Source organism: Oppia nitens, unplaced genomic scaffold (assembly GCF_028296485.1).
Source record: "Oppia nitens isolate AA-2021 unplaced genomic scaffold, nextdenovo-longstitch-racon4-pilon3 scaffold2_pilon_pilon_pilon, whole genome shotgun sequence".
NCBI classification, from domain to species: Eukaryota; Metazoa; Arthropoda; class Arachnida; order Sarcoptiformes; family Oppiidae; genus Oppia; species Oppia nitens.
The window spans coordinates 5657802-5680342 of NW_026533210.1; the positions used below are offsets into that span (position 1 = coordinate 5657802).

The following is a 22541-nucleotide window of genomic DNA, read 5'->3' on the forward strand; positions in this document are numbered from 1 at the left end:
ACTATACGGTTTATTCAGTTATATAGTATTGATGACACTTCCCTCTGTAATTGCTTCTCTGTTTATTGGCTCCTGGATTGACAACTATATATGAAAGCTAAAAACTAACTGCTTTTGTCTTAAGCTTAACTACTGTTTTTGGAGGCCATACTACTTATAATTAATAATATTTTAACATTAGTAAAAAACTTTTCATAGTTTCAAAACACCAATAGTTGTATAATACGGTTATATAATAAATGTTTATATGAGTTTTGATCTAATTCCCTCCCATAGTTTTATTATCCAAATTTTCACTATTTTTCTACTCTATGGAAATTCCCAGCAAACAACACCTTTTATTATAATCTTTAAAAACAAATGTTTTTAATAAACTGTATTTTTGATTTGTATTGATAGGTAATATTATTATAGTAAATTTATTTTTAAATATTTCAACAAAAATTTTATCCAAAGTCTTTGTGCACTTATATTGTAATAATAAATTATATTTTCTTTTTTCTCGATGAATGGAGGAAAAATAAAATATATTTCATATATTCCCGTAAAATTGAAGGATTTTATTAGGAAACTTTCATAATTTGTAAATTTCCCGAAATTTGGTCTTAAGTTTATTGCTTAAAACTGAAATCCATAGCACTGTTGATTTAACTTACTTATACTGATTATATCGCTTACTGTCGTATTTGATATCTATTGTATATACTGTACATTATTTCGATGCAATCATAAAAAAAATTTGTGATTAAATGTTACTTTAAGTTATTATTTATTTTAAATTAATATACAAATAATACAATTTACTATATGATATAATATGATGTTTCATATAAATGCATAAATTTAAGCTTTGGTGACACCAGTTGGCCAAACACCTTGGATTTCAATACCGCATCGGTTGACACCTCTTTGAATTTTAAAGTATCCCTGGTCACCCCAACTGGTAGCCCATGAGTTTTTCACCAACCAATAGTCCATACCATCTTCAGTACCATAACCGACAACAGTAACACCATGGTTAATTTGTGTGTCACCGCTCAGGCAACCCGAATTGCTGTATACACCTCTACTATAACCTCTGAAGTTGGGTCCCGAAGCGTTCATCACGACAGCCAAGGGTCCGATATCTGAGAGGGCCTGTTGTAGTTGGTCGGCGTCGTGCGGTTGTGTGCCATAAGCATTCTCAATGGTTACGGCAGACTTAGATTTAGTGAATTTACACGACCCGGAAGTACCGCTTCCACTTGTGTACGGATAGTCCTCTTCAGTCTCTAAGCCGCCCTCATTGATCACTTGCTGGTAAGCCATGGCATAGTTGCCTCCTGTCGTACAACTCGTACCTTTCGTACAATCGACCAGATTTTGTTCAGATAATTCTTGTATTCGATCGTATTTTTTGGCGTATTGTCCCTCAGTTGCGGCCACTGCTGCAAATGCCCAACAACTGCCACACTATTAAATTTTTAATTATAAATTATATAATTTGTATTATTATTAAATATTTGTTTTTGATGACATACCTGTCCCTGGTTTTTAACTCTGGCTACCATTCCTTTTGTTCGATAATCTAGTGTTGAAGCCAATACGTTATCCGATTTAATTTCTTGGATCTTTATGTTAGATCTATCCAATGGTGTCATTGGGCTTAACATCATTTGTTCAAACTCTTTGTCAGTCAAATCTGAGAACTGATTGACACCCAACCAGTATGTGTGCTGACCATTGTCTGCCTCTTCATTGTGTTTCACTATTTGTTGATAATTGGCCTTAAATACTGATCGTCGATAGGTTTCCTCGGCTTCGTTAACATAAAGTGCTTTATTGCTACGAAATTGATCCTATTTTTATGAAATAAAAAAAATATTTTTTACATATATATATATATATAAGTTAAAATTATTTTTTTAATATTTATTGTATTTGTTGACATACCTTAAATGATTGCCATTCCCGTTCAATCTCATTGTTAGTCAGTGGTATAGCAGTAACTGCAACCACTAGGATAGCGGCCAATATCAACAATTTCATGATTTACTTAATTAATTTAAATGAATTGTAAAAATTGCTATTTAATTATTGTTTGATGTGTGCCTAACTTATATACAAAAAAATGTTGTTCAAATTGATATCATTTCAAAAAATTTATTTTGATAAGAGAGTCACATTGCTTATTAGTTTTAACATTTTTTTTTAAATAGCAATTAGAAAATCAACTCCTGGGAGGTAATTGTGATAATGAAAAATAACTTGTGATTTAGTTTTATAAACTCTGAAAGTGTACTGAATAATTAAGTTTATTGCATAACTAATTTTTAAGATTATTAGTTTAACATCTAACATCTAATATTAAATATAAATTTAAAAAATTATTATTAAATTAAATAATTTAAATAATAGCAAATGATGTTTTAAAAATAAAATTAAGGCAATATCTTAAAATCAGACCCGCATCAGATCTCCGACTATTGATTTATTTTAAATATATATTAAACGATATTTTATAGATTAAAATGACAAAGTTATAGACAATTTTATTATTAATATATTTCAAATTGGTCATTTTTATTATTTACTTGTATAATTGACTAGATAATTACACCCGATCTCTTTTGGGTTGCAATTATTTGGTTAAACTTACAATTAAATATAAAATAATCAATCACAAAATTATACAGTATATTTGTTATTAATTTGTCATTGGTCATTTTTATATGTAAAATATGGTTTATTAGATATTCAAAATAAATTACAAGTTAGGGGGGGTTAATGCGGGTCTGATATTAAGATAAAGCCTGTAATTAACGTAACTAATGTGCCTATTTTTATCACAATAGTTTAATACTAGTTATTATCACTATTATTGACTAATATTTTATTGTAATATTGTACATGTAAAAGGTTTATAATAGTACATATTATCTTTAAAGTACAAATAATTTACATTACTTTATCAATAACAAATATTATTTATATTGAAAAGTAAATTTTATTGCACTATTTATTGACTGATTATGTTTACATTATTATAACAATTTGCTGCAATTGTTTAAATATTGCTTTTATTTATTAAATTTTATTATAATTGTGCCACAACTTCAGTAAATACAATATAATAATTATAATGAAATTGTTAATAATTTTATCATATATTTAAAACTTAATAATTACTGTTTTATAAAGAATATTTATTTTTATGTTATACTTATTGTTTAGTATTTATGATATCATATTCAATTAATATTTTTACTTATTTTTTATAATTAATTTAAATTTGTATTATTTGCTTATAATTTTATTATATAAAAAACGTCATATTTATAATACTATGAAAAATTAAAACGGCATTTCTCTATATTAAAATAATACAATTAAAAAAATATATTAATTAATTCATAAAAAATGAAATAAAATTTTGTATATATATATATATWTAAATGTTGAACTATTAATGTATATTATTTTTATAGGAAAAGTTCTGATGTTAAATATATACTTATATATAATAAGATTAAGAATATATATATATCAATAAAAAACATAAATAGTTTAAAATAAATAGCATAAAATGATAATATATGATATAATAATCAATTTCTATTATATTAATGTTTTAAAACATATAGATTATTTCATTACAAATTATATATAACATTTAATATGAAATATATAATTATTTTGTAACAAATAATTTTAGTAAATTTAAGTATATATTTATATTTATATAAGTTATAATGCATATCCTGATATTATTCTCAAATAAAATATTTTCATTATATTTATATCAAATTAACTACGAAAAAATGTAATTTCAAAAATAAGAAATATTTACAAAAATGTCTTATTTAATGATAAATATTTTTATATTAGATGATTAATGTTATATTAAACCATTTGAATAATTTTAGAAATAAAATATTTTATTAGTTTTCATAAATATTTAAATATTAATAATTATTTTTTTACTCAAATAATAAATATTATTTGCTAATAATATTTCTGATTAAGTAATATTTAGTTTAATTATATTATTTGCTGTTTAATAACATATTAAACTATAAAATGACAAAATGATTAATAATAATTTTATATTCATGTTAAATATATTTTTAATGTATTTGTTGACAAAAAATATACACAGTTACAAATATAATAACTACAATAATTTTTATAATGATAATTATAATAATAATAATAAAAGTTTAAATAACGAACCATGCTATTTAATTCCCAGTGTTATTGAATGTACCTGTCCAGTTACAGTACATCATCATAATAAAAATTTTGGATGCAATTCATTAGAAAATGCTCTCAATATAAAAACCATATTTAAAGTATTAAGTGATAATCATATAGTATTATTTGATAGATTAAATTGGTTTGCACCGGTAGTCAATGGTATACTACCTGAAAATGTTTTCGGCAAATTAACATTTAAAGATATACTTGAATTCAATGTAAATAATTTGCAACTCATACATACTAACGCATTTGATAGTGATTTTACAATTAGTTCATTCAAAATGAATCAACAAACTAGACTACGAAATGGCAACTCTACCTATAATTTTTATAATGCATTTACTAAACTAAATAACTTAATGTTACTAACTATCAGTTTGGATCCACAAATAAAACATATAATACCCAGCAATGTATTGAATTATCCAAAAGTTCATACACTTAAGTTTGTCGGCAATTTTGTTATATTACAAATTGAACCAGATGCATTTATTCAATTGCCAAATATTCTCACTATAGATATGGGGCAAGTAAAACAAATTTTAAAAATATCATCAGGTGCATTTAGATTGGATAATGCTCAGCGAGATTTAATTACAATTGATTTGTCCGATTCTATGCTAACCGATAACAATATTGAAATTAATGCATTTGATACAAAAAACAAACAAATTGAACTTCATTTAGGTATTGTTAAGTCAATTATATATATATATATATATATCATATATTTGTTTATCATATAATTAATATTATCACTCAATGAATTATCATAAATATAATAATTTTTTGAAAGAATAAGATAATCTAAAAAAATTGAATTTTAATGAAAAACATTTCCTAAATATGGAGTTTTTAATTAAAATTTATGACATTTATGACATCACTTTTGAAAATCTTAATATTTATTTCATTCACAATAAATAAAAAATTTTAATTCTATTATTTATATGGAGGTTTACATTTACAAATCTATATTTGATATTTTAATATATTATTATTATTATGAAATGTTTTTATTTATATTGTTTTTTCTAGAAAATAATAATTTCAATTTTATTAATGAGAAAATATTTAAAAGTTTTCTCGATATAAACAACAAAAATAATTTATATATGACTGGAAATAATTTAGACTGTAATGATTCAATGATATTTAAATACGATTGGCTATTAAAAAATCGTAATATTTATGATAAAAGATTAACTGCTAATTGTCAAAATGGTACTGACATTTGGCATTTACAGTCAATTTCACGTATGTTTTTTACACTCAATTTCAATATACATATTATCTATGATTAAATTAAAAAATGTATTTTACATAAAATAAAGCAATAAACTGGTGCAACGTTGACGGCTCATATGATGGTCAATATGGCATTGATTATTGGCCGCCATCGCCTCCCGGCAATTATTCAGTGGTAAAGTGTCCACAAGGAGTGGGTCTAATCCGATGGAAATGTATGAAAAATGGTAGGTTTGACAGCCGAGGACCCGATCTTGAAAACTGTTGGTTGGATAGTCTTTTAGTCGATAAAATTGAGACTATTAACGATGTCGTCGACACTTTGGATATATTAGTAAATAAAACTGTTGACAATAAATCATTAAAATATATGGAAAGCATCGATAAAGAGATCAAAATTATTGCTAAATTAAACGATTTTTTGCAAACATTTAAACCAATGAACGATTCAAATATATATATGAAGATTACTAAAGAATTTATTCAAACATTTAGTCAATTAATAAATCAGAGAAAGGGATGGATGAACGGCACCGATAGTCAGAGATTACTTGCCGCCTCTCAACTATTAAAATTCATACAAACTACCGCTTTCTCAACTAATTGCTATTTAAATGATACAATAAATACTATAGAGTTTATTAGCAAAAATCTTTATGAAAAACAATATTACAATATAAGTGAAAATATAATTTTTGAATATAACTCATCACATATTGAAATACCTGAAAGTATTGTACAACCAGACCCGTTAACCAAAGATCAGGTATGTCAGCAAAAAACAAAAATCGGTGCTCTTATACAAGGTCTTGAAGATAATCTTATTGGCGATCAAACAAATCAGCAACAAATCAATACACCAATACTAGCATTTAGTTTGAATCCGTCACTAAATAATCATCAATTATACGGCAAATATGTTAGTATTAGGTTTGTATTAGCTATAAAAGCTATACAACTTTAGATTAAAAATTATTAATATTAATATGCATTTAATTAATAGTTTAAAACATAATAATCGTCTTTATTTGGGTGATGATATCAAATGTGTATTTTGGGATTTTAATCATCAGAAGTGGTCACAAGACGGCTGTCGACATGTGATCAGTCTATCAAGTCGTGAGCAAACAGTTTGCAAGTGCGACCATTTGACAAACTTTGCGGTACTGATGGACACCAGTGGCCGAGAGACCGATTCATTGACAAAAAATGTGTTAACACTATTGTTTTGCTCGCTTTCGGTTATATGTCTTATCCTAACCATTGTTATTATTATACGAAAAGATTTGTTGCTTAAACTACGGAAGCGTTTTCTGAAAACAAATATCAACAAAAGTAAACCACAAACTTTGAATCAAATTACTATAGAAATGCTTAAGAGACGAGATCTGATTGTTCTTAATCTTTGTGTATGTCTATTGGTGGCAGACTTATTGATAATGATTGGTATGGATAGGAATGAGTCTTTGGTAATAATAATAATCATTACATATCTGTCCATTTACTGGACTCCTATAAAATCCATAACTAAATTAATAATTAATTAAATATTTTCAGATTGTTTGTAGATTCATATCTGCATTACTATTATATGCCTTATTGTCTGCCTTTTTATGGATGTTATTACAGTCATTTCAATTGTTTCGTACGGTTTACTTTGTATTTAACAATTTTAAAGCCTACGGTTTTTTTCTGTTTGCATACGGAATGCCGGTTCCCATAATTATTATCGGTTTGTTCAGCGTTTGGAATAATGAGGAACCGTTTGGTTCAGCACTTGTAGGCAATGACTATTTGTATGATTTTTTAATGTTTAAAAACTGAATAATTATAAATAATTATATATATTTGCTTTACATATAGCTGTTGGATATCATCGCCTAAATATCCCAATAATATTTACATCTTTTTAAGTATATTTAATATCTAATACATGTTTATTAAATATAATATTTATACGAATAGGTCCGGCAATAATTGTTTTGGTTCTCAACTTCATATTTATCGCATGTCTAATACATATAGTGAAAAAAGTAACGAAATCTCCAATAAATAAGCGACAATTGTTTGGTTTTTTCTTATTAGTCCTGAATTCAGGCATTACTTGGACTTTATTTGTAGGTTATATGAATAGATTGACGACATCTCCTAATGCATTGTCATTTGTTTTTATTATTTTAAACGGTTCACATGTATGTAATTTTATCAAACATTTAATAAAGAAATTATTTTTTATTAATTATTTTTTTTACAATTATAGGGTGTTTTTATATTGGTTTATCAATTGGCTATAGAATTGAAATAACAACAAAAATATTATTTTTAAAACATATTTTGATAGAAATAACAAACTCATATACTGTACATCAAAATTATGTTATGTATTGTCACAAATCTACTGTTGTTACCACTTGACTATCAATGCAAAACAATTATCTTATAAAATAGTATTTAATTATCATTAACTATCTATTCAATAAAAACAAACATACTGTATAATTTTTCAAGTACATTTATCATTTTTTTTTTAAAAAATAGTAAAAATATATTTATTAAATATTTTAATTACATCGTATTTTATTTTATAATTTTATGTAATTTTTTGTAGTGTTTAATGGTTTATATCTTTATAATAATTATTTATATAGTAAATTATTAAATACAATATATTACATTTACACAATTTAATTATCTCTTTAATGATTGTTTTTAAAAAATTATATGATTCATAAGATAAGATAATATTAAATTAATTTTTAAAAATAATTTTTTAAAATATTTTAGTGCTTATAATCAAAGCGGATAAAAATTTATATATTAATAACTAATTAATTTAAACATTTTAAAAAATTATTTATATTGACCAGTAAATGTTTGATTAAAACAACTTAAATATTATTCCACTTTTATTTTTTTTTAAATTTTATTATACATGTTTATTATATCATAACTTATAACCGTATCATATCATCAAACCAATTATACAATGATTATAAGTTTTTTTTATAAATGCATTGCACTAAATTTGACACTACTGTAATTGAAATATTTTTAAAAGATTGTTATTATGATCAAAAATATAAGCTAATTGTTTTAAGTTTTAATTTGCATATTTTTTTAAATATTTAAAAAATAAAAATGATAAACAACGACATATTTAGTAAAATATGTATAATTGTGTTATATTAACTAAATTACTATTTTGTCTGTTAAGTTTTATATTAGCATTAATAATATTTAGTAATAGTGTTTCATTAAATAATAAAAGTGTTTCTAATTTTATTATTAATAATAATACTAATTATTATTATTATTCTGGAAATTGTAGTTTTCTTATAGCATATGAATTAATATGTATATCTAATAGTCATGAACTAGACATTCAAAGTGAGTTCAATCAACTAAACAATAGTTTGCAAACATATGACAAGTATTTTAAATATTTTCTATGGAATGCCTCCATTACGGGAGGCGTATTGCCTGAAAATATATTTCAAAATTTTAAATTTGATCATGTTAATTTTAAAGCCAAAAATTTGCAAAAAATACATATAAATGCATTCAATGTCAACAATATTAATAATTTTGTACAAATTCGCGAATGGATTCACTTTAATGATAAGTATAACAACTATTTATCGACTAAACTGCAAAACTATCCAAACAGTGACTATGACTTATATAAAGCTTATTCATCCATTTCTAAACTACAAGTGCTCGCAATTAATTTGAATAGTGATGTCAAACATAATATACCAGACTATGCATTCATTAGCGATTCAATAACTAGTGTTACATTTAATGGCAATTATCGTATAGAAAATGTTGGAAACTATGTGTTTTATAGTGTCAAACATATTAGATATATTAATATTGAAGTTATTAGTGTAGATCACATTAATAGACACGCATTTCAAGTGCAAACTTGTTTACAGTGTAATCAACTTATTATCAAATTACAGTCATTGCAATTGAATGATCAGACAGTAGACGTGGGTGTGTTTGATATTAAAGGTCGCACAGTTATCTTAGACATAGGTATTTATATTTATAATCTGATATTATATCAGTGACATAATTATAGTAATGGAAAAAAACTTTTATTGCAGTCTAACATTTGACAAAATATTTTTTGTTTGTTTTGTTTTCAATTTATAGCATATAATAAGTTTGAGTTTATCGACGAACATATATTCCGACCGTTTTTGGATAACAATCCGTCAAATATTATCAACTTTGAGGGCAATCGTCTAAACTGTGAATTAAAATATAAATACCGATTTCGATGGCTTTTAAACAACAAACTGAGTGATTGGCCATTGAGCTCACGTATTCAAAACGCCCGGTGCAGTAATGGTTCATCCATTTGGGACTTGAATTGGCATTATTGTGATTACAATTTAGACTCTCGTAATCTGTATTGTGAATCACTAACAGATGTCGATATTGGGCAAGAGTTTGACCGATTGGACACTGAACTGTCCAATCACTCAATACTATTTGAATCGCTTGTGTGGTCTGGCCCTGTAATGGAGGGATTACTACCTAAAAATGTATTCAAAAGTTTACAAATCAGTCAAATTAATTTTAAATCAACAAATTTACAGCGCATACATACCGATGCTTTTAGAGGTACATCACAGCATAGTATTATTGAATGGAGGATATCGTCGTCCCCAACATTATTAGTCAACTATCCCAACACCGACTATGATCTGTTCCGGGCGTTTGCATCGATATGTTCACTAATATTATTGGAAATCAATTTTGAGAGATATATATCTCATGAAATACCAGACTATGCGTTCAATACATCAAACGATTGTTTGCAAAACTCATCGCAACTCAAGTATATATTGTTTGCCGGACAATACAATATATCCCGTGTCGGCGATTATGCCTTTTATAACTTAACCAATTTACGGATAGTTGACTTTGCTTATGTAGAAAACATATATTGGATATCTGTTAATGCTTTTCAATTTAATCAAGATATTCAATGTTTTCTGCCAACTGATCTATTGTATATTAATTTATACGACAGTCAATTAAGCGACAATGAAATAGCACCGGGAGCTTTCAATATTAAATGCAAAACTGTTTATTTAAATTTAGGTAAATTATTTATTTTTTACTTATTATATAATAAAAGTTAATGATAATTATTAATAGTGAATATTTTATAATTAATTGATAAAATTATAAAAAAATAACTAAATATTTTCAATTTGTTTTCTAAAGTATTGAATAATCTTCAATACATAAAAAAAGAAATATTTTCACAATTTTTAGATAACAATTCATATAATTTACTATTTTTGGCGTTCAATCCATTAAACTGTAATTCATGGCATAGATCACGGTTTGAATTCAAATGGCTTTTGGATAATAAACATTTATATGAGAAGCAAGTATTGGACACTATGTGTCCAAATGGACAAACTATTTGGCAGTTTGACTGGAAATTTGGTAATAAAAAATACAAACATTTTTTAATAAAAAATTACTTATCTTTTTATGTACAGAAACATCAACAACAACGACAAATAGTTTACCAACAAAACAGTCAACAATTAACAACATAACAACACCAGAAACTATTACCACTACAATCATACCAATAACAACTACACTGTCCACTACAACATTGACTACAGTGTGGACCAGTAGCTCATTGAAAACGACTGTTTCCGAAAAGTTTTGTAACAATGACGGCACATATGATGGTCAATACGGTATAGAGGAATGGCCTGCTGTGGACAGGGGTCAGTACTCGATTGTTAACTGTTCACAAGGCATAGGAATGATTAGATGGAAATGTTTGGACAATGGATTGTTTGACGAGAGAGGACCAGTTTTAGAGGACTGTTGGTTGGATGAGTTGGTCGATAAAAATATGACAACTGTTGACGAGGTTATGGATTCAATTGATTTAATAACAAATAATACAAAAGAAGACGATTCGTTGAAAACCATCGAAGGACTCGAAAAAGTTATCAAAGTTGTCACCAAAATGATTGACTTTTTGAATACTAATGAAAATATAACTGATCCCACAATTGCAGACAAAATAGGAAATAGTTTTGTYCAATTGTTTAGCCAATTGATTGATCAGTCTATTGCTTGGACGAGTGGCACCGATAGCCAGAAAGTGGACATTGCATCGCAAGTGTTAATGTACATYCAATTSAGTGCCTTTCAACCAATTGTTTTCTCAATTCAACGATTGAAACAAAAATAATTTTAAGCAAAAATCTAGTTCAACAACATTATTACAGTTCAAGCACCGGTATTACATTTGAATATAACTCATCCTCTATACAAATACCTGTTGTTAAAGCAAATGATGACAAATGAGGACTCAATGAATGATAAATGTCTTCAAAATACATCGATGGCTGCTTTAGTCAGTGGTTTGGCCGAAAATTTTGAAGACATTAACACCGATATTATAACTTTTTCTGTAACTAATAGTATAATTGCACATAAATTGAATGATAGTCTAACTGTTAAAATACGGTAATTATAATTATAATTTGATTAATACAATAAGTACCGATATATTATAATTATTATTATAATTACTAGTTTAAAACATAAGTTTCAACTTGTTTTTGGTGATAATATTGAATGTGTTTACTGGGATTTCACTCAAAATGATTGGTCACATGAGGGCTGTTGGCTAATAGCCGAAGAATCCAATCGGGATTATAGTGTTTGCAAATGCAATCATTTGACAAACTTTGCCGCATTAATGGACACAACTGGCCGCCAGACTAACGATATTGTCAAACATGTGCTCACTCTTGTGTTTTGTACTATATCTGTGATCTGTCTATTGATGACCATTGCGTTGATTGTTAAACAAAACTCGTTTACAMTAATAATCTCAAAATTATTTGGCATTACTCGTAGTCCTAATAGAAAAAGTTTCAACGAAATGACCAAACAGTTGCTTAAGCGCMGGGATATGATTGTTATGCATCTTTGTGTCTGTTTTTTGGTCACAGATTTGCTGATTATGATCGGAATGGACAGGAATGAGACTTATGTAAGTAAGCTATCAAATGCTAATAATTGTTAGAATAGATGGATGTATCTGTAATTCAAGATAAAAACAATAATTTTGTAAATATTTATTTATATTTTTATAGATTGTTTGCCAAATGATGTCATTTCTACTTTTATATTCATTACTGTCTGCTTTCATATGGATGTTATTACAGACATTTCATTTGTTTCGGATGACATACGATGTATTTCGGATAGCATTCAATAATTGGTTGTACCTGTTGTTTGGTTACGGACTACCGGTGCCTATCATTTTGATAGGACTATCAAGTGTTTGGAGTGAATCTGGATTTTTTGAATCACTTGTCGGATCAGACTATTTGTATGTATTATTAGATATAATTTTGATGATAAATAGATAAAAAAAAAATATATTATTAGTTATTCTTAAAAATCAAATTAAACTATTTTTTATTAAATTTTAGTTGCTGGATATCATCATCTAAGCACCCAAATCATGTTTATATATTTGTTGGTATGTTAATATTGAAAAAATTATATCTATTTTTACATTGCTAATTTTTAAAGAAAAATTATCTATTATTATTATCCAGGACCTGCTTCTATCATAATTGTAATAAATTTATTATTTATATCTTATTTATTGAGAAAAGTGCTACAAATGAAATCAACTATAAATAGACGACAAGTATTTGGTTTTCTATTATTAGTTGTGAATTCAGGCATTTCGTGGTCACTATTCATAGCATATATGAATCAATTGACTATATTTTCAAATATTGTATCATATATTTTCATTATACTAAATGCATCGCAAGTAAGTTAAGATTGAAATATTTATTTAGTCACAAAATTATTAATTATAATATTATTAACTATTATTTTTATTTAGGGTATATTCATATTTGTTTATCAATTGGCCATAAGATTTACCGGTAATTCATAAGTCATATAAAAATGTTATTTTTTGAAATTTAATTTTATTAGTTAAAACATTATCAATAATTGTCAACATATTCAATAATATAATACAATTTATTAATAATACATAATTTTATATAAAATACAAAATTTTAAAACGCCAATAGCATGTTATATTTGTATTTACACATACATATAAGATAAATAAAATAAATAAATGACAGTAAGTTTTGCTTACTTTTTATGAAAACTCTTGTAAACACTAATTTAAACACAAATTTAATAAATTATATAAATATTTATTAAAATTAAATATTATAATAAAATGTAATTAAAAAAATTACATCTGTATTGCTAATTGATAAACCAATATAAAAACTCCCTAAAGTAGAAAAATAAGCGATTAAATTAACGATAATATTACCGGTATTTGTTTAGTTTGAAAAATTATTGTAGATATCATACATACATGAGATCCGTTTAAAATAATGAAAACATATGACAATGCATTAGGAGATGTCGTCAATCTATTCATATAACCTAAAAATAAAGTCCAAGTAATGCCTGAATTCAGGACTAATAAGAGAAATCCAAACACTTGTCGCTTATTTACCGGAGATTTTGATACTTTGATTACTTTATATATTAGATATCCAATAAATGATAAATTAAGTAACAAAACAATTATCGCGGGACCTAATCATAAAAATTATCAATTTATAAAACATGTTTCAAATAAATATATTGTTTTTACCTAAAAATATATAGATATTATTAGGATATTTAGGCGATGATATCCAGCAGCTATTTGTAAAGTAAATAAAAAATAATAAAAATTTATTAGATTATACTAAGAAATAGTTACAATGTTTTAAACAAACAAAAAAATCCTACAAATAGTCATTGCCTACGAGTGCCGAACCAAACGATTCCTCATTATTCCAAACGCTTAATAACCCGATAATAATTATGAGAACCGGCATTCCGTATGCAAACAGATAAAAACCGTACGCTTTAATTGACTTATGAAATACATTGTAAGTCATGCGAAATAAATGAAATGACTGTAATAGCATCCATAAAAAGACAGACAATAAGGCATATAATAGTAATGCAGATATGAATTGACACACTATCTGAAAATATTTGATCAATTATTAAATTTGTTAAAATATATTTGAGTTCAGTTAATCAGTAACAAAAATGTTATTACCAAAGACTCATTCCTATCCATACCAATCATTATCAATAAGTCTGCCACCAATAGACATACACAAAGATTAAGTACAATCAGATCCCTTCTCTTAAGCATTTCTATAGTAATTTGATTCAAAGTTTGTGGTTTACTTTTCTTGGTATTTGTTTTCAGAAAACGTTTCCGTAGTTTAATCAACAAATCTTTTCGCATAATTATAACAATGGTTATGATTAGACATATAACCGAAAGCGAGCAAAACAATAGTGTCAACACATTTTTGGCTAATGAATCAGTCTCTCGGCCACTGGTGTCCATCAATGCTGCAAAGTTTGTCAAATGGTCGCACTTGCAAACTGTATGCTCACGAGTTGACTGACTGATTACATATCGACAGCCGTCTTGTGACCACTTCTGATGACTAAAATCCCAAAATACACATTTGATATCATCACCCAAATAAAGACGATTATTATGTTTTAAACTATTAATTAAAATAATATTACGATAATCTTAATATTTTTTAATATAAAGTTGTATAGCTTTTATAGCTAATACAAACCTAATACTAACATATTTGCCGTATAATTGATGATTATTTAGTGATGGATCCAAACTAAATGCTAGAATTGGTGTATTGATTTGTTGCTGATCTGTTTGATCGCCAATAAGATTGTCTTCAAGTCCTTGTATAAGAGCACCAATTTTTGTGTTTTGCTGACATACCAGTGCTCTGTTCGATGGGTCTGATGGGACAATAATACCTTCTGGTATTTCAATATGTGATGAGTTATATTCAAAAACTATTTCATTGCTTATATTGTAATATTGTTTTTCATAAAGATTTTTGCTAATAAACTCCATAGTATTTATTGTATCATTTAAATAGCAATTAGTAGAGAAAGCAGTTGTTTGTATAAAGTTTAATAGTTGTGAGGCTGCATATGATCTCTGACTATCGGTGCCGTCCATCCAGGCCTGTCTCTGATTTATCAATTGACTAAATGATTGAACAAAAATATCTGTAATATTTATAGATATTTCTGAATCAATCATTGTTTCATTTATACGCAAATATTCATCTAATTTGGAAATAACTTCTATTACTCTATTGATGTTTTCCATATAATTCAATGGTATACTGTCCTCAGTATTATTTACTAAAACATCCAGTGTATCGACGACATCATCAATAGTATCAATATCTTTATCTAACAGGTCATCCAACCATTTAGGAGGTGTATGTATTGGGGATTTAGTTGTTGGTCTTAATGTTGTTGCTTTATGTAATGATTAAAATTATATATTTAACAAACTAAATAATCTATATTATATACCGTATATATATTRTAAATATTGTAWACTCAAACTACCTGTTTGTGAGTGTGAGTCCCAAATGTTAGTTCCGTCCTCACAATTAGCAAATACCCGTTTAATATATCGGTTTTTATTATTTAAAAGCCAATCATATTTATGTAACATATTTTTACTACAATCTAATTTGTTTGACTCCATAAACAATACATTATTGTTGTTATAATCGAGAAAACTTTTGAATAGCGTTTCATTTATAAATTTAAAGTTATTATATTCTAAATTTAAAAAAAAATCAATAATTATTACATAGTTTTAGAAATAAAATAAATATAAATTTTTATTATAAATACCTAAATGAAGTATAATTTGTTTATATTTAGTATGAAAAGCTCCACTTTCTATATTGTCATCGCTTAACATTGAATTTGACAAATCAATTGTGATTACATGTTTCCATATGCCATCCAATCTAAATGCACCTGATGATATTTTCAAAATTTGTTTCACTCTAGTCATATCAATAGTATCAATTGAAAGCAATTTAATAAAAGCATCAGGTTCAATGTTGTTTATAACAAAATTGCCGACAAACACCAATTGATCCAATAGTGGACAGTTTAATGCATTACTTGGTATTATATGACTGTCTTTTGTATCTAAACTGATAGTTAGTTTTTCAACTAATTTTAATTGTGAAAATGCAGTGTAGAAATTATAGGTTGAATTCAAATTTTTGAGTCTAGTTGGTGATATCATGGTAAATTTTTTAATAACATTAYGATTACCAAATACATTTTTATCTATCATTTCCAAGTTGTTTGATTCAAATGTTATATTATGCAATATTACTCTATCAAATGCTTCATCGGGCAGTTGATTATTAACTAACGGTGCTTTCCATACAAAATAGTTAAAATCGTATAAATGATTATKATATAATGTATTGAATATTGCTTTTATATCCAGTGGTTTGTTATTAGATGATTGACAATATAATTGAGTTAAATCTGATGTTTTATCAATAAATGAGCATGTACATTCAGGTATAATCCGGGACACATATGAACACATTTCATTATCAACTTCTAAACTATCATTAAAATTATTGATATTATTATTATTATTATTATTATTAATGCTGTCGATTGCATAAATGTATATATTTTTTGTTGAAAAAATTAGAAAATTAGTTTTTAAAATAAATATCAATAAAGTATTAATATCTAACATTTTTAAAAAATATTTCTCAGATTAATACACAATGAATATTGAAATTTTGTAATATTAAACACAATTTTATAATAAATTGTCTGTTAAATTATCAAAATTACAGTTATTAATAATAAAATAATAAAAATGGCATTTTGAAAACATTTATTTCTTAAAAGTAATAAAATTTATTACTTTTATAATCATTTTGAACGAGTTAATTGAAACTATTAATATAAACATGTAAACAATAATAATATTAATAAATAATAAATTAAAGTAAAAGTTAATATATAATTTTAAAGCAACTATTTTATTGTTAATTAATATTGTATTATTTTATAATACTATAATCACTATAAACTTATAAACGGTATAAGTATAAGATAAATATAATAAATACAATAAATATACTTTTTTTAAAATTGAAATTGTTATAATAAATTGTTATATTTTTGTTGTATGTATGGAATTTTTGTTGAATAATTTATTATAGTTTTTTTTATCGTTGGAATTATATATATATTACTTATATATATATAYATATTATTTATTGTTATCTTATCTTGATAAAAATAAATAAAAATATTTATATATAATTGAGACATTTCTTGGATACAAATGTTTTATTTTTCAATGTTAGAAAAAATTAAATTTATGGATTTATAATAATTATACTAAATGTATAATTACTAGTCTAATTATAGATAGTTTTAATGTTAAACTGTAGTTTTGAAACTAAATGATAACTTATTTTTCCAATGTTTTTGTTTTAATAGTATTTATAGTATTTAATAAAATAAATGATATTTACAGAACATTATGAGTYAAAAATAATTTTTAAAATGTATAATTATTATCTGATTATTTGATAACTATTTGCTAAAAATATCATTATAATTATTTATTTTGTATTATATATCTTATGTTATTGTGTTTAATAAAAAAAATARTAGATTTAATTTYTTTTATAATTTTAATCAATAACACTGAACTTTTTATATATATTTATCACTATTTTGCAAATAATCATTAAATAAATTTATACAAATGTATTCAATAGTAATAAATGATTTTCAGTTAAACTCAAGYATAAACTGCCAGTTATTCATTGGAAATAAATCCAAACAATAAAATCCAATGTCTGGTCCACACAAACGTTCAATCATTGACTGGAKTTTCCATTTCTGTCGATATGACAATCGTGTTGTTCGACACCTATACGTRTAGAGTATGGCCAGYGAACTGTGTGACTGTTTGGACATCGAAATAGAGATCAAATTGACTATAAATAGAGGCCAAACAATATGACAAACATATAAGCAATGTTATAGTTGAAACAAATACAGTACTAAATATAACATTGTTTCATAGAATACTACTTATATATACTATTATATATAATACAAATAAAATATCAAATATTTATATGTTATATTAATATTGTTTGTTAGTCTAGTTTTACTATATCAACAAAATGTTTATTGACAATACGATAATTATCTAGTCTAGTGTCCAGTACAATTTGTTCATTGATTTGAGAAAATATCTGAAACTATTATAGATATTGCAGCTCTATATAATATATATATATATATATATATTTATATATAGTAATTACTGTAATTATCTAATTAAAATTAGTTTATGTAAAAYTTTATTAATAATTCAATTRTAGTTTAATGTAATTAAATAGACTAATTTTACTTTGAATATTAATTAAAATACTAATTATGATATTTAGTTATTATTAGTAATTAGATTGTATAATAACCAGATAACAATCATAAARGTRAYAAAATTAACACATGGATCACATTCATAGAAATTTCTCTTTTTTTGTCAGAAATTACAAAATAAATAAATTGTTTTTATATTATCAATTATCAATAAATTATTATTTTTCTTATTTAAAATAACATTATTTAGTGTGMTATGTTGCAATAGATTTTWAATTTAATGGTAAATATAATAACAATATAATCAAAAAACAAGTTTATTGGCAATAATAATAAATTTATTATTTTTGGTACAAAAATGTTCAGTACTTATAATAGTAATTAATATTATTATAATATTAGCATTAGTATTATTATAACCAGTATATCAGTCAATTATTATATCAATTATTGTAAAAACTTTTAGAGTTTATAATTCCTAATAATGATTAGTAATTATTGCTAATTTTTAGATTAACATTATGACATTTATGCAATTTATATTTATTTATATTCACTATTACTATATTTATTTTATAAATAAAATTTTATAAAGTCTTAGTTTTAAAATATAATTATGATAAAAATATATAATTTTATTATTAAATTGTTAAAAAATAAAGTATTTTTTTATATTTATTTAGTTAAATTATTTATACAAACATAATTCTTATTAATTATAACTATACAAAATGAAAAACAGTTCAAATATTTATCGCAAGTTTCAGCAAATTTGCCGATTTATGACATTATTAACTATAGAGCCTTATGTTATTATTTTTATATTTGTTACGACTATTAAAAAATTACCATTGGATCAGCTCATTGAAGATAAAATATGTCTCTATAACTATGATTTAAATTCAACTTATTGTAAACATTTACCAGAAATGACAACCATTGAGGACACGGAGCACAAGAAGTCTATAATTTTGAAAGAAATGCAATCGTATAGCTTATACTCAACATTAATGATGACAATACCATCGGTTATTGCTTCTCTGTTTGTCGGCTCGTGGACTGACAAGTATTTGGGCGCCAAAAAACTATTATTGATTATGGGATCAATTACCGGTTTAGCTGAAGTAATAGTCAATATAATAAATATATATTTTTATAGTGCCTGTAAGTTACATATTTATTATATTACATATTAAATACTAAATATACAATTAATGTATAATCTTATAATTATTTGAATATAGCTCCTTACTTACTGTTAACAAATTCAATACTAAAGTTTTTAGCGGGTGGTTTGTTTGGCGTCTATACGGCCTACTGGTCCTATATAACTACAACTACTCCTCGCAAATGGCTGGCCTTAAGGATAACTATTATAGAGACTGCAATGTCTATTGGTATGAAAAATGATTATGTCTTAATAAAATATTTTCAATGATTGTTATAAAATAGTTTTAATGATTTCTAGTATAGTTAAAATTTTTAATAGATTATTTTAAATATTTATCAATTAATATTGCATTTGTATTGTGCATAAATGCAGGTGATATATTAGCAACATATTTAGGTGGTTTAATATTAAATATGGCACCTATGTTAAAAAATGGTCAGTTATATAATTATACGGGCGTTGAATTGATTATTGGTTTCGCACATTTGTTTGCACTGTTTTGGACAATATTTGTTATTAATGAGACCAGAGATGCCAAACGATTTGCGAAATATTGTAATGATTTTGAGGATCAATCAGACAAAAGTGATTCAGAAGACAATCAAGAGATTACTGATAACAAAGAGACTCAATATGACAAATACCGAGACATACATCCATTAAAACTATTATTTGATTTTAATAATGTCATCGATATGTTTGCCACATGTTTTAAGCGACGTCCAGATCTGATTCGGGCACAGATATGGCTATTGATACTATCGATGGCATTATATATGTTGACATATATAGGTCCCTATGTTTTTCTATACGCTTTTTGCCAAAAAGTCTATGAGTGGGACTCCAAAACTTATAGTTATGGCTGTACTATATATAGTGTGGTACAAGCATGCGGTACTATTATAGTGGCACCTGTACTTATTAAAGTAATTAATTTAATTCAATTTTGTGGGCAAATATTTTTTAAAAAAATTTTCTATTATAATATACATAGATATTTCATTTTAAAGACACAACTTTAGCTATGGTGGGATTGTTATCATTTTTTGCACAATATATTATAATGGGATTTATATTATCGCCAACGGGCTGGTTCATAGGCACACCTGTAGGCTCTGTGGGACCGTTAGGTTCGGCTGGTATTCGGTCACAATTTTCAAAGATAGTCGAACCGCACGAATTGGGAAAAATATCGAGTTTGATGTCAACCATTGACTCTGTGCTACCATTTATCGCATCAWCTTTTTATATATCAATATTTAAGGCAACGATGGATACAATGGCCGGACTGGCATTTTTTATAACAAGTGGTCTATTAATTATATCGTTTGTTATTATAYTATGGATTCACTTTTTTACGAGTTTACCTAATTATGATACTAATAATAATTCAGAAAATAAAATTAAAAAACTCGATGCTTAATCTAACATTATAAATAGGTATATCAATTTAATAAAATTGTTTTGTAATAATTTTATATTTAAAATAATTAAAAAAATCTAATGTTTTAATTATCATATTTAAAAAACAACTAATCTATTAATAATTAAGAATATTGTTTTTTTAACAATATAAAAAAATATTTACAAAATTGACTATTTTTTATTAATAAGAACATTATATTTTGTAATTTTGTTTTCATTATTATATAATAAATTATATAATATATCTTAATTAGGATTCGTTAGGATTCTCAAGGGAGGAAAGTTTCTTAATAAAAATTCTCCAATTTTTCAGTAAAATTTAAATAATACTTTGATGTTAGTTCATTAGAAACTTAAATAACTTTTTAATCTTAACTTTATAAAATTATTGATATTTTTTAAGCCAAAGATCCAAATAATTTTATTATAATATTTTTAGTGCACTATATAACAATTATATACAATACTACTGTAAATAATAATTTCAATTTATGTAATAATTCTAAATATCTAAATTACATTTTAATAATATATCTATATTATGAATCATATAATCTATGATAGAAAAAGGTTAGAGTATTTAAAAGGATTATAGGATTATATTAAAAGATAATGTTTTATACATTATATGAAATTAAAGTAAAAAAACATATGGCAATCATTATTTACATTTTTATAATTACAAAATAAATCTGTTAGTTCATGATATAAATTATCTTATAGTTTAGTTTATATCATATTAGAGACTTATATTAAAAAAAATTGTGGGTAGTGTTGGCAAAAAAGAGAAATTTCTAGAAAGCTTCTAAAAGAAATTTCTATTTATGGGATCCCCATGGTTAATTTTGTTTTCTCGATATTTGTTTTCTTTAACATTGTTTTTATAATAATATTTAAATAATAGTATTTTAATTATTAATTAAAGTAAAAAATTTATTTATTTAATTATGATATAATAAAATGGTGAATAAAATTTTACAAAACTGATTATTATTAAATAATTATAATTATTTATATAGGTATCCCATTTGTATAATAGTATTATCAGTAATCTACATTACCATGTTATCTATATTACCATTACATATCATAATATAATATTATA

The 22541-nt window shown here is 24.9% G+C and overlaps 5 protein-coding genes across 5 annotated transcripts; 3 read left to right on the top strand and 2 right to left on the bottom strand.

The window, feature by feature from the left end:
* Nucleotides 1-783: 783 nt before the first annotated feature.
* On the bottom strand, nucleotides 784-2074 carry LOC128954977 (uncharacterized). The gene is made up of 3 exons (XM_054300600.1): nucleotides 1933-2074; nucleotides 1521-1838; nucleotides 784-1452 (listed from the first exon to the last, which is right to left on the bottom strand). Exons 1-3 carry the CDS (start codon nucleotides 2026-2028, stop codon nucleotides 844-846), a joined length of 1023 nt encoding a protein of 340 aa, XP_054156575.1. The 5' UTR covers nucleotides 2029-2074; the 3' UTR covers nucleotides 784-843.
* Nucleotides 2075-4760: 2686 nt separating this feature from the next.
* LOC128955854 (uncharacterized) lies at nucleotides 4761-10734 on the top strand. The gene is made up of 12 exons (XM_054301531.1): nucleotides 4761-4926; nucleotides 5574-5821; nucleotides 5999-6123; nucleotides 6220-6417; nucleotides 6491-6795; nucleotides 6874-6956; nucleotides 7045-7283; nucleotides 7351-7400; nucleotides 7453-7679; nucleotides 9111-9525; nucleotides 9646-10586; nucleotides 10729-10734. The coding sequence occupies exons 1-12, from the start codon at nucleotides 4761-4763 to the stop codon at nucleotides 10732-10734; spliced, it is 3003 nt and encodes a 1000-aa protein (XP_054157506.1).
* Nucleotides 10735-10778: 44 nt separating this feature from the next.
* LOC128955855 (uncharacterized) lies at nucleotides 10779-11728 on the top strand. The gene is made up of 2 exons (XM_054301533.1): nucleotides 10779-10956; nucleotides 11013-11728. The coding sequence occupies exons 1-2, from the start codon at nucleotides 10911-10913 to the stop codon at nucleotides 11726-11728; spliced, it is 762 nt and encodes a 253-aa protein (XP_054157508.1). The 5' UTR covers nucleotides 10779-10910.
* A 2602-nt stretch (nucleotides 11729-14330) lies between these two features.
* Nucleotides 14331-16117, bottom strand: LOC128955856 (adhesion G protein-coupled receptor L3-like). The gene is made up of 5 exons (XM_054301534.1): nucleotides 16009-16117; nucleotides 15495-15915; nucleotides 15198-15449; nucleotides 14654-15119; nucleotides 14331-14576 (listed from the first exon to the last, which is right to left on the bottom strand). The coding sequence occupies exons 1-5, from the start codon at nucleotides 16115-16117 to the stop codon at nucleotides 14331-14333; spliced, it is 1494 nt and encodes a 497-aa protein (XP_054157509.1).
* Nucleotides 16118-20570: 4453 nt separating this feature from the next.
* Nucleotides 20571-21434, top strand: LOC128955857 (thymic stromal cotransporter protein-like). Its single transcript, XM_054301535.1, has 2 exons — nucleotides 20571-20937; nucleotides 21006-21434. Exons 1-2 carry the CDS (start codon nucleotides 20707-20709, stop codon nucleotides 21432-21434), a joined length of 660 nt encoding a protein of 219 aa, XP_054157510.1. The 5' UTR covers nucleotides 20571-20706.
* Nucleotides 21435-22541: the final 1107 nt, after the last annotated feature.

What these genes read in the sequence shown, in the direction of transcription:
- LOC128954977 (XM_054300600.1), bottom strand. Translation starts at nt 2,028, where the DNA reads ATGAAATTGTTGATATTGGCCGCTATCCTAGTGGTTGCAGTTACTGCT. An exon ending in GGGAATGGCAATCATTTAAG is followed by an intron (nt 1,839 to 1,932) that starts GTATGTCAACAA and finishes TCATAAAAATAG; the next exon opens with GATCAATTTCGTAGCAATAA. An exon ending in GAGTTAAAAACCAGGGACAG is followed by an intron (nt 1,453 to 1,520) that starts GTATGTCATCAA and finishes AAAATTTAATAG; the next exon opens with TGTGGCAGTTGTTGGGCATT.
- LOC128955854 (XM_054301531.1), top strand. Translation starts at nt 4,761, where the DNA reads ATGGGGCAAGTAAAACAAATTTTAAAAATATCATCAGGTGCATTTAGA. An exon ending in ACAAATTGAACTTCATTTAG is followed by an intron (nt 4,927 to 5,573) that starts GTATTGTTAAGT and finishes CATAAAATAAAG; the next exon opens with CAATAAACTGGTGCAACGTT. An exon ending in CACAGTTATCTTAGACATAG is followed by an intron (nt 9,526 to 9,645) that starts GTATTTATATTT and finishes TTCAATTTATAG; the next exon opens with CATATAATAAGTTTGAGTTT.
- LOC128955856 (XM_054301534.1), bottom strand. Translation starts at nt 16,117, where the DNA reads ATGTTACATAAATATGATTGGCTTTTAAATAATAAAAACCGATATATT. An exon ending in GATACAATAAATACTATGGA is followed by an intron (nt 15,450 to 15,494) that starts GTTTATTAGCAA and finishes TTACAATATAAG; the next exon opens with CAATGAAATAGTTTTTGAAT. An exon ending in TGGATAGGAATGAGTCTTTG is followed by an intron (nt 14,577 to 14,653) that starts GTAATAACATTT and finishes AAATATTTTCAG; the next exon opens with ATAGTGTGTCAATTCATATC.